The sequence below is a fragment of the Xiphophorus hellerii genome, chromosome 13 (assembly GCF_003331165.1).
Source record: "Xiphophorus hellerii strain 12219 chromosome 13, Xiphophorus_hellerii-4.1, whole genome shotgun sequence".
NCBI classification, from domain to species: Eukaryota; Metazoa; Chordata; class Actinopteri; order Cyprinodontiformes; family Poeciliidae; genus Xiphophorus; species Xiphophorus hellerii.
In genome coordinates this window covers 634,690-647,117 of record NC_045684.1, presented here as the reverse complement: position 1 = coordinate 647,117, position 12,428 = coordinate 634,690, and the positions used below count along the sequence as shown (strand labels likewise).

At 49.6% G+C, this 12,428-nt stretch overlaps 2 protein-coding genes across 6 annotated transcripts in view; both read right to left on the bottom strand.

Annotated features, from left to right (window-relative positions):
* Positions 1–8,233, bottom strand: part of ext1c (exostoses (multiple) 1c) — a 48,523-nt gene extending 40,290 nt beyond the window's left edge. Inside the window, exons 1-2 of one of the 2 annotated variants that reach the window (XM_032580693.1) lie at positions 7,707–8,233; positions 2,606–3,757 (exon numbers count right to left, since the gene is read on the bottom strand). In XM_032580693.1, coding sequence (XP_032436584.1) covers positions 2,606–3,552 — 947 coding nt within the window. In that variant the 5' untranslated portion in view covers positions 3,553–3,757; positions 7,707–8,233. The remainder of the gene's footprint in view (positions 1–2,605; positions 3,758–7,706) is intronic. The other variant, XM_032580694.1, reaches the window with a different exon arrangement.
* Positions 8,234–9,454: 1,221 nt separating this feature from the next.
* The window catches only part of ago4 (argonaute RISC component 4), a 28,435-nt gene continuing 25,461 nt past the window's right edge, over positions 9,455–12,428 (bottom strand). For all 4 annotated transcript variants that reach the window (XM_032580076.1, XM_032580079.1, XM_032580080.1 and 1 more), the window contains exon 19: positions 9,455–12,031. In XM_032580076.1, the coding sequence (XP_032435967.1) occupies positions 11,923–12,031 (109 nt within the window). In that variant the 3' untranslated portion in view covers positions 9,455–11,922. The remainder of the gene's footprint in view (positions 12,032–12,428) is intronic.

Here is a 12,428-nt window from a genome sequence, read left to right as displayed (position 1 = left end):
GTCATGACGACGCTTTTATCATTTCGTGTTATAAACAGGAACAGAAATCCCCCCTGGCTCTGATCAGGTTAGCTCCCAGCGCTAGCCTGACGCTCATCAGCACCAGGCTAGCGCTGGAGCTTTTAAAGATTTATTCCAACTGTTCTGTGTTGTAAAATCATGGGGGGGAAAATGGTGGACGTTTTTTTCCAGCTGAGATCTGCAGAAACAGGAGGAAACGTCAGAAACCCGAGGCCCGCAGGGCGCCGGCGGGAAATAATCGGAGTTATTTAGCCTCTTAGAATCGACAGAAACCAGGAATTATTCCTAAAAGTCTGACTTCTACTCGTTTACAAATGTCACAGTTCAAAATAAATATTCAGTTAGCCAGCTAAATAATAATATTCTTTATTTTGTACAATTATTTTTATATTATCATTTATTATTGTATTTTTATTTGTTAGCGAACTAAACATTTAGCTTTCAACTAAATATTCTGCCAGAGCTAAATGCTCTATTTATTTATAATGAGAAATTAAATGTGTATTCATTTTTATATAACTAAATATTTAGATTGGATCTAAATATTAGCTAACTACCTCTTTAGCCCTAAGCTAAATTTGTATCTTGCTGCTGGTTTGTGGGTCAGAGGTCACTGGGAACCTGCTAACCGCCGTGCTAACCGCCATGCTGTCCAGGTTAAAGCAGAGACTGAGGAACGGAGAGGAAGTCGTGTTTCATCATCAGCCGCTGGTTTGTGGGTTCAGCAGCGTTTGTAGCTGAATGTTCAGATCATCCATCAGAGCGAAACCTGCAGGCGAGACGTTTCTGGAGCAACGCAGAGAATCTGAATCCTCCGAATGTTTCCCATTCATCAGGAAGAGGCCGCCATCTTTAAAGCTCAGCTTCATGAGTTATTCATCATCCTCTGCAGCGCTATCTGGGGCGCGCACACACACACACATACATACACACACACACACACTCTAACACACACAGAGAAACAAGGCAAACAGGAATCTAAAATTCTCCAGCATCCATCCATCTGAAGGTCAAATCCGGGTCAGAACTTCCACCAGAATCTGATGTTTTATAATCATTCAGCCCATGAATTGCCCCCCACCGGGTAAATCCCAGTTTAGCCCCGTTACCCCCCGCCGTTAATACCCGATCCAGGAAGTTGTTCGGTTCGGTTCCCCTGCAGGGAGGAAGTGCCGCTGAGCAGCAGCCAATCAGAGCGCTCCGCTCACATCAAAGCTGCTGATATTAAATGGTTTTTCCTCTGGTCGGAGGAGCCTGGTGGTTCTGACCCGGTTTCTCTGAGTCGCTGGGCCCGGTCTAATCGTTGGAACGCTTCCTCTGCTAGGTGAGGATCCAGGGGTCAGAGGTCGCTGAGGTGTAACTAGCGGAGCTGCAGGTTTCCACTCCAGCAGATCCAGACAAAGAGTCGCGGCGGCTGCAGGGATTCCTGCTGTGATCGCATAAAGAGACTCGTCAACAGGGGGTGCTGCTGGGGGCCACAGGGGGCCACAAGGGGTACTGCTGGGGGGCTACAGGCGGCGCTGCTGGGGGGCCACAAGGGGCACTACAGGCGGCGCTGCTGGGGGGCCACGGGGGGCCACAAGGGGTACTGCTGGGGGGCTACAGGCGGCGCTGCTGGGGGGCCACGGGGGGCCACGGGGGGCCACAAGGGGTACTGCTGGGGGGCTACAGGCGGCGCTGCTGGGGGCCACGGGGGGCCAGAGGGGGCCACATTGGCCTCATTATATTTAGTATTTTTCAGTCTGCAGCGTTTCTGTTTCTGACTTTCTCAATTTTTCCCTCTGATTTGCAGAATCTCATCGTTATAACTCTATGATTATCAGTCATAACCAGGCTGAGCAGAACCGAGCAGAACTGTGTCATGGATCTGACCTGGTCAGGTTCTGTTGCTGCTCTTGCTGGTTCTGGACGTGTCGGGTCGCCGGTGGTTCCGGTCCCTTCAGGTTAATCTGCTGGCAGCAGCTGCAGCCGCTCATTAGCCTGAAGGGACCCAGTAAGAACCTCAGGCTGCACTGCGGGTCACTGGGACAGAACCAGAACCAGGAGGAAGCTCTCCATGTTCATCCTCCATGTTTAATAAATCCACATCCTGTGAAAACCACTAATGATGGTCACTTGATGAATGGACTGGTGTCGGTTCTGGTTCTGATCCAGTTGATCACAATATTCTCTTAGAACGGCCTGGACATGCGGGTATCAGAGGAACAGAACTGGTTCCCATCTGTCCCACAGATCCCAGTTTGTTCATGTGGTTCAGGACCGGTTCTTTTATCAGAATTATGAAGTTAAATGGAATCATTTCAGATTTATTACAGTTTTTCAACACTCAAAGATGCTTTACCATATATATATTTATACACATAAATATGATTCCTATTGTAGAAAATCATCAGCATGTGATAAATGTTCATGTTACTAACATGTTAATAATCTGTTATTACTCTACAGAATATTGTCAAAATTAGAAACATCCTGTCCAGGAGTGATGCTGGAAAACCAACCCCGCCCACGTAGCCATAACCCCGCCCACGTAGCCATAACCCCGCCCATAGTTCCACAATCCCGCCCCTAGCCCCGCCCTTACCTCTCATACTCCAGGTTGTCATGGTCACATCGGGCGTCCTTGTGTTTCTCCCAGTCCTTCCCGTGGCGGCAGGTCGTCAGGGAAACGATGTCCTTCCCGTTGTGGATGTGATGCAGCGCGTTGCGGGTGTCGGAGCCGATGCCCGTCAGGTAGCGCTTCCCCTTGAACATGAGCAGGTACTTCCTGCGCGGCGGCGTGGTGTTCCTGAGCAGCCAGCCGCGCTCGCCGCCTTTCTGCGGGTGATCCCTGGAGAAGAGCGGGATGGAGACGTCGAAGCCGGGCCGGAAGTGCTCCGTGTTCAGGCTGGCCTTGGCCAGGATGGCCTGGCCCACGTTGAAGCCCAGGTCCTCCGTGTAGTTGGGCCAGGTGCCGGAGTACAGGTTGAAGATGAGGTGGTTCCGCCCGTCGTTCCAGGACGGGAAACTGCGGATGCGTTCGTCCATGTTGGGGACGAACTGACCCGACAGCTGGTCCCGGTCCAGAGTGTCTATCCCCAGGACGAACAGGCAGGCCTCACGGGGGTCCGGCGTGTAGTAGCGCGACTCGGCGATGGAGGTCAGGATCTTCCTGTAGCTCTCCGACACGCGGTCGCCTTTCTCCGCCGGGTAGATGTAGACCCGGAAGCCTTCCCGCCCTCGGCGCCGGCACCGCGAGAAGTCGAAGCACGTGTCCATGCGGCAGCGGCTGTCCCTGTAGACGGTGGACCAGGCCTGCCGCCGTTGCCGTGGCGACTCGGCCGAGCCCGGGTCGGTCTGCAGCTCGTCCAGGTGGGCGTAGCGGGGCAGGTAGGCCCTGTCGGTCCAGTTGGGCCAGGGTCGCAGGACGTCCGAGCGGTGGTGCGTCAGCAGGCGCAGCAGGCGCAGCTGGACGCCGCCGCCGCAGTAGAACAGAACCAGCCAGCAGCAGGCGCACAGGCCCAGCAGGACGTACTTCTTACGCGCCTGCATGGGGGCTCAGGCCCCCCGCCGGGCCGGGGCGGGGCGGTCCGGACTCTAACAGCGGGGTCTGGGCCGGGGCGCTAACATGACAACCGTTGAGCCAGAACGATCCGATCTGAGGTTCTGATCCGCTCCTGCAGCCGTCTGTCCGGCCGCGCTCTGGCTGATGAAGGCCGGCTCCTCACTCCGCCTCATGCTGACGGCGCGGCGCCACCTGGACAGGAGAGCAAACAGACCACATTACTGCACAACAAGGATGCTGCTGTGTGGCTCCGCGGGCCGGGCTGGGCCGGGCCGGGCCGGGCCGCAGGCTGGACCCGCTCCAGCAGCAGAACTGGAACCACTTTGATTCTCTAATAGGATCCAGTTTGATTCAAACATCATAAACCAGAGCCTGCTGCCGGCAGGGCAACCAAACCACGACTGACACCACCCTCTGATAGAGGTGGAGCAACTTCCTGAGCAATTTCACATCGATTTGTTAAAACATGTATTTACAAATACCAATATTTAGTTTGAAGCAGAGTTAATTAAATATTTAGCTTGTTTACTAAAGATTTAGATCCAAGCTAAATATTTAGTTAGCCAGTTAGCTTAACCAAATAACCAAAGCTGCTGCTGCTGCTAACTTTTCACAGTAACTTTACCAGCAGCCCATAGTGAACATCAGTCGATAAAAGCCATGGAAACGGCTGGTTGCTAGGAAACGATGCGTGATGTCATCAACTGTATATGAATACAAACATTGTTTTCGTGTTCTGAAGTAAATATGCTTCAGTTTAAATGTTGATGAGGATGGAGCAGCTCTGCAGGAGGCCTAAAACCTCAGCAGAGGTCATATCTGTCAGGGGTCAAAGGTCAGCGGGTCAGAACCAGAACCGACTAAACAGAGTGTACCACCCGGTCTTCAGAAACAACAGAAATCATAAGAAATAAAATGAGATATTTCAGAATTAGGTCCAACAAACGGAACCCTGATGGGTCCAAACAGGAAACAGGAAGGGAGGAACTGGGACCGTCACACTGGGCCCCAGTTTACCGTTTAATACCAGAAGAACCGGGTCGCTGTTGGCCAGAACAGAACCAGGTCTCTGTGAGTTTCAACGCTTCTTCTGCGGATCTTTATTTACACAAACTTTCCCCCCATTAACTGTGTGTGTGTGTGTGGGGGGGGGGGGGGGGGGCAGCTCCCCTCCTGCCAGCAGTCACACAAAGGCGGCTTTCAGGCCTCACCTTCCCATTCCTCCTACCTGCCCGGCCCGCTGGCGGCTCCACAAACAGAACTGGGTCGATCGGCGCCAGCAGAGAACACTCAGGTTTAACGGTCGACCCGATTCTACTGACCGACGTTCTGACCCGGCTTCAGACCGCAGAACCAGAACATCTGGAATGTGGAGCAACAAGCTTCCATTCAGAACCACCAGGACTTTCTGGGGTTCAGTTCTAGAGGTTCTACAGGACAAACTGGGTTTTAGCAGATTCTACAGAGTTCTGGTTAAAGATGGAACCAACATGGATCAAAGGTCCAGTCACCTGTTCAACGTTGCTTCAGTCCAAATAGGTTCTGCTCAGCTCCGCTGTGTCTGGTTCCTCCATCTTGGTTCCCTCTTTCTTGGTTTCCTCCTTCTTGGTTTCCTCCATCTTGGTTTCCTCCATCTTGGTTTCCTCCTTCTTGGTTTCCTCCATCTTGGTTTCCTCCATCTTAGTTTCCTCCATCTTGGTTCCCTCTTTCTTGGTTTCCTCCTTCTTGGTTTCCTCCATCTTGGTTTCCTCCATCTTGGTTTCCTCTTTCTTGGTTTCCTTCATCTTGGTTTTCATCGTCCATCCGTTGCCGTTCTGCTAACCTCAGCCTCTTGGGAATAATATTTCTCTTCAGATGATTTGGGAATGACCTTTGACCTCTCACCTGCTTCTCTAAGGTCATTGCTGATGTCTTTCCATCTCGTCGTTGTGCTAACACCCTGGAGCTCCAGATGGCGCCGTTTTTCCGCTCACAGATTTTCTATTTCAGCTTCATGCTGATTCATGAATTTATCAGAATTCCCGCTTAAGGAAACCATCTGGTGTCTCCATCCCGTCCTCACATTCATGAGTCTCAGAAAGACCTGAGCGGCACGTCGTGCTGCTGCTCCAAAGGCTTCTGGATCAGCTTCTTTTGGACGCTGGTTCTGGTTCTGGGAGAAGTCAGGTTAGAGTCCGTTTCCACCTCATCAATAATTCCTGCTGCAGCTGAAGAATTGATTTTCCTCCCTGCTGTTCTCCGCCTCCAGAGAATCGTTTGACCAGGTTTCAGTAATCAGATTACAGAGTCGGCCCAGGTGAAAAACTCAAGGACTTACAGGTTCTGGTCTCAGACAAGCAGCCTGGTAACCCGAGCAGAACCGGGTCAGAACCACATCACTCCTAATGATGACCCAATACAGAAACTCTGATTTTAAACATGGAGTACCACAAGGATCGGTCCTTGGACCCATTTTTTTCTCATGACATCCCATCATACTCCCCTCCAGGCTTTATTTTTCCCCCTCCAGGCTTTATTTGCCCCTCCTCCAGGCTTTATTTGCCCCATCCCTCAGGCTTTATTTGCCCCCTCCAGGCTTTATTTGCCCCCCTCCAGGCTAAGCATCATTTATTTATTTAATCTAAAGTTTTTAGGCAACAGTGACAGTAAAGATGGTTTATGCTAGCTTTATAGTTGGCGCATTGAATTGGTGGCGCCACTAATATGGCTGCCGTTGCCCGTTGCCCTCACGCTATTATTTTGAAATTATGCTGCCTGCTTGTACAAAGTTTTTTACCACAAGACCATGGACTGCCCTAGTTCTGCTGTTTTTAAAGTTGTGTGATCAGGACCAAAGCTGAAAACTGATGTGACATAAAGTTCATCCAAGTCATGGAAATGGGAAACATTTTATGGCAAGAATTGGTTTAAAAAGCTCAACAACGGCGGCCATCTTGAAAAATGACCTTCCTGAAATTCAAGTGGCTGATAGGAATTTTTATGCTTGTATCAACAGTAAGGATTTTTACAGCAAAACGCTGATGGAGGCCAGTGTGTGTGTGTGTGTGTGTGGGCGTGGGTGTGCGTGTGTGTGTGTGCGTGCGTGTGTGTGCGTGCGTGCGTGCGTGTGTGTGGGTGTGCGTGTGTGTGTGTGTTTTCTCTGGCTGCAGCAGATTAGTTCAGTTCAGATGAAAACACAGAGCTTGTGGTGAGGTGAGCGGCTCAGAGGAGCTAAAATTAAACGGGGACTCTGTCATTACAGCCCGACTGTTTGGGCCGGTTCTGGTTGAATCGGGTCTGTTTGGACGGGTTCTGGATGGGCCGGTACTATATGTTTTCCATCCTGCTGTAAATGGGCCGAGCTCCATTATTTTAGATCGGGGCGTGAAAACTGTGCAGATGGAGTCCGGTCCAGTCCGGTCCGGTCCGGTCCAGTCCGGTGATGGCAGCATCATCCTGGGGGCTGTGTGAAGGTGGAGAACCAGAGTCGGATCCAACTGGTTCTGGATTGGTTTTAGGATACATCCAACTGGACCGGTTCTGAACAGGCCCGGTTCCGGTCCAAACACCTCAGATTCAGACCTCAGAGGTTCTGATTAAATGTTTTTATTTTCATCCGGAACCAGAGCTTCAGACCCGGATCAGATGTCCAGAACCAGAACCTCCTCAGGACCTGGAACATCAGGAAGAGATCCACTTCATCAGAACCGGTTCTGATCCGCAGCTCTAACCCGAAAAAATCAATTTTTTCTCCTGGTCATTAAAGGCACCATCAGCCAGCACCTTTCTGGACCCGGTCAGGTTCAGTTCATCTTAAAGATCCAGTTCAGAAGGAACAGAACCACCTGGTCCTTGGCATCATTTTCTGGACCTGATGGCAACCTCAGTCCGCGGTGAGCAGAACCTCCAGAACCAGAACCTCCCGCCTCTACGCTTCCCTTTAAAGTCCTGATAAGTTCTGTTCCGGTCGGTCTGGATCCGTCAGAGCAGGAACCTGAGGAGGACCAGCATGCACTGCGGCCCACCGCGCGCTGTGTCAGAACCTCAGAACCTCAGGTGAGATGGACCGGACCTCAACAGACCAGAACCTCTCAGATCTGACACCACATTGGACCGGACCTCAACAGAACCGCAGCATTTAACCCGACAGAGCATGTCTTACCCGTGCCTGGTCCCGGTCCGAACTGCCTGGTCCCGGAACGAACTGTCCTGAGATTAGCCGGTTTTCCTTTCCGAACCGGGGGTTTCGAGGAGGTTCTGAGGTCCAGAGCCAGCGGAATTAAAACTCCCTGACAAACCGGGTCCGGCTCTCCAGGTCCTTCCGGCCCGGTTCGGTCCGGTCCGGTCCACCTCTCCTCACCGTCTCCGTTCAGCCTCCATCACCTGCTGACAAAGGTGCGCTGCTGGGCGCGCGCGCTGTGTTGTTGCTGCGGGTAGGAAGCAGCGAATCCGAACCGGAACCGAACCGATCAGCGCAGACAGGTCTGATCCGCGTGCACAGGAGCGCGAGCCTCCTCTTCCTCCTCTAGGATGAGAGTCCCCGCGCGCGTGGGCCGTGCTCCATCCTCATCCTCAGCCCCTGCTCTGACCCGCCCCCCCGGCCGCAGCTGATTGGTTCAGAGCGACACGCAACATCTGGACGTGACCTGCGCAACTGGAGGGTCACGCGCGGCCGTGGAGGGACGCGGAGACGCGTGACGGCGGCTCCTTTAAAGGAGGAGGAGGAGTCAGGAGGGAGAGCTCCGCGGCTCGACAGCGCCGCTCTGTGGTCATGAGACGTCAGCAGCTGCAGAGGAAATTTCTAAAAAACAAAGAAACAAAATTATTATTATAGGAAATCAATATACTGTAAATAAACAGAGAACATATGGAAATCCATTTCTGCCATGAAAGACAAAATAAAAGCCCAACAGGAAGTCATAATTTTAATTTTCAAAGTTATAATTCTGAGATTCAAAATCCTAATTTTGATATGGAGTCATAATTTAACTTTCAGTCAATTTTGGAGATATGAATTTTGAGAATTAAAATGATAATTTTGAGATTAAAAGTCAATTTTGACTTTTGAAGTCAGTTTGGATATTCAAAGTCGCCATTTTCATTTTAAGTCATTTTTGGATAGAAATTCATCATTTTGAGACTTAAAGTCATTTTAGTTTTTCATTCATAATTGAGAATCAGACATAATTTAACTTTCAAAATGATTTTGATACAAATTAAGAAATTCAAAGTCAAGATCATTGACTTCATCATACAAGTTTCTTTAGAGAAACAGTGATTATCATAATTCCCTTTATTCTCAAAATTATGACAGAAAGTTCATTTATTCTTGTAATTCTGACTTTAAATCTCGCAATTGTGGTTTCCTGTCAGGCCTTTATTTATTTTTTTTGGCAGGAATGGACTTCCATAGACAAAGTAAACCAAGTCAACTCAACACCGGGCTTGAGTCATTTTATCATCAGAGACTAAATTTAGATAAACTTATATTTTCTCAAACAGGTTAGTAACTGGAAATAGTTCTGGGAAAATTATTAACAGACTGATCTGGACTAAAACCGATCTGGACCTGAGGTCGGGTTTTATTTCCTGCTAATCCTGCGTGAGCCAGACATGCCGAGAGGAGAACCGGAACCGGAACTGACCCGGAAACACCTGAAGATCCGCCAGGGGGAGCTGGAGAGTTGAAGAGGAAAATGACTGCTTCCTTTCTGATTGACCCCAAAACATAACTATTCTTTAATTATAATTAAAATTTTATAAACATTTAACTTTTTATTAGTTAGAAAAATAATAAATCTAGAAACTTGTTTATCATCTGAACCTGAGAAACAGTAAAATAAGAAAAAGAGAAGCAGCGCCACCTGGTGGCTGAAATTACATCATTAGGGGAAATAAGAACACAGCAACTTTATGGGCTTAAAATACCAATTTATTACTTTGCACATGAACACAAGATTTCCCTGCAGGCTAAAAAAAATTAACATGTCACATAATATTAATAATAATAATTATAACAAGTGAATGGCCTTCTGCTCTACGGTCCAAACAGAACAGTCCAACAGAACCCTTCACTCAGAAGTTTAACAACCCCCCCAACAGGAACCAAAGAGGTAAAAACAAAATGAAATGCACAATACAGAAAATTACAAATCCATCGAGATATAAACAGATATCAAAGTGAGAGGAATTGAAAATAATTCATGCTCTCCTGTTAAAACGGGCCACGGAACCAGGGAGCCTCTTTAAAAAGGTTAAAAACCGGACCTGGTGCTGTGCCGGCGCCTCTGGACCGCAAAGAGGAGGGACTCAGAGTCACCATGGCAACAGGAGGTCCCTGTTCCCCGGCTGACCCGGCCCGGAGGAGCGGGCCGGCTCTTTAACGGGTCCACGTTTGATCAAAGTACCTCGTTTGGATCTGAACACGACGCAAAGAGCCGGCGCCGTCCGCCGCCCCGTGATCCTCAGAGGAGCCTCAGAAACAGCGAGACGGGACAATATTGCTAGGCTAAAAACATTTACCCCAAACTTTAGATCTTTTCTTATAATAAATATGATTGAAAAAGGTTTTAATAGTTTTTTAAAGGACGAAACTCCAGCATGCAGGCGAGCAAATCTACAACGAGTTAAAGGAAACGGTCTAAACTACGACGACGTCAACGCAGGTTGACGTCGTCGAATAGGCGTCAACGTTGCCGGCAGAAAACGCATACGCCGATACTAAACGCGCGGAAGCCGGCAATGGCCTGCTGACGCCACTGAATGCACGTCCCCACTGATTGACACGAGCAAAGAAAACAAACCAAGCTTCAGAAAATAATAATCAGTTACAGAAGAGGAGATTCATTATCGCTTCGTTTGATCGAGGTTCATATTGCTCTGGGAGTGATCATAAGCCCCGCCCCCTCACCGCGCCACGCCAGTGTGCACGCCGCCAACAGGAAGGTGCTCAAACTCATTCATAGTAAACCTGCAGCTTTACGGGCGGTTTATTACAAAAGGGTTTCCGCTGAGCGCCGCCACCTGAATGAGGCGTGCACGCCGGCCACTCCTGCCTCACACCACCAGGGGGCTCCACTGTCAACGCAGTGCTAGTTTAGTCCAGTGTTAAAAAATAAAAACACGAAGCCAACACCGCCCAGACTTGGCGGTGCGTTTGCTCCGGTGAAGTCGTTTCAGATCCCTCCTGATTGTCTCCATCGATCCGATCGGAAGCTGCTACACTGAACCAATCACATGAGAGGAAGCATGAATCCACCTCCTCCTCCTCGGCCTGAACCAGAATGCTACAAATAAAGATTAAACCCGCCGCCGGCCGTCCGCCGTAAAAGTTCATCACAACAGTAACATCGACAACAATAAACAACAACGACGACGACATCGAGGGTAAACTACGAGCTCTAAACAACAACCACCAAACGCTTTATATTAAACTTTACAAATCTGCTTCGTTGGATGTAGAAATGCATAAAGAGACTGATAGAGCGGCCTCGGGTCAGTGCAATGAGGAGGCCGCTAACAAACCCGGCCGGCAGCGCCACCTTCAGCTCCCACCCCCCTGCTACACCCCCACAGATTCCCTCCGCTGCCTCCAGGAGGCGCTGCTCTGCAGGTGTAAATATATGCTTATATGTCCTGTATGTGTGAATATAAAAACGAGTCATCTGAGGCATTTACAGCAGTTCTCTCCTAGTTTCCCTTTACAGTTCAGTGGCCTGCCATCAAACACACACTCATACACCACCGACACACACACACACACACACACACAGATGAGGGGAAGCATGGACACACAGGTCACCTCGCTTGTAAAAGACCGAAAAGGAGAAAGTTTCAACACACACTCATAAAAAGGAAAAATATAATATATATAATATTTCATTCTTAAAAGGTCAAGCCCCTGCGCCTCCCTCCCACCACCCGACGAACCCCAGACCTTGTGACAGATTTGGCCCCGAGGGGCTTTGAGGTAAAGTAGATCAGAGTCCTGCTTAGCTGGGAGAGCCGAGGACGCGCCCAGGCGGCGCTCCGCGGCTCCGAGTTTCTTACAAACACGCCACGAGTGCAGACATTCATAGAAGAAAAAACAAAAACAAACTCAAAACAATGGCTCGACTGGTCGTTTGTGTGTGTGGGGTTTGTTTTTGTTTTTTCGGTTGTGCATCGGGGCCCCTGGGGGCCCACAGTGCTAGGTTGCTGGTTGAGAAACGGCGGCCCGGGCAGGAAAAGGCCGGTCAGAAAGCGCCCTGCGAAGCTGCGTTTGACCGGCAGCCGAGCCGCTTTGGTGCAGAGTCAGAAAATAAAAACAGAGTGATGAAGAAGAGAGACGAGGACAGAGAGACGAGGAAGAGGAGAAGATCCACAGGAAGACGCTCAGCTCAGGCGAAGTACATGGTGTGCTGGGTGTCATAGTGGATCTGGACGGCCTTGGCCAGCGCCTGCGGGTCCCGGCCGTTACTCTGACCCGACACGTGGCTGCCCTCAGCGCTGCAAAGACAGGAAGAGCTCAGGTCAGCGGAAAATACACAGGAAGTGAGGTCATCAGCACAGGAAACAGCTGCTCCTTCTGAAAGATCAGCAAAACTATTAACACCCCTTAAGATGAATTCAAAATGGAACCCAGGACCTTCTTGCTGCAAGGCAACAGTAGAGGCAGCAGCACTTCCTGACTCAGACTCACTCATTTATTTTAGCATAAGCTTTCACAAATTATCGTTGGTGGAGCATATTAGCATTAGCTTTCATGCTGGTATGTGATTTAGCATTAGCTTCCTCTGCTATATGCCATGTTAGTATAGCAGTTTAGCATTAGCTTCCGCTAAATATTATGTTGGTACAATGCTTTAGGATTAGTTCTAACTACATAGTATCTTGGTGTATGATT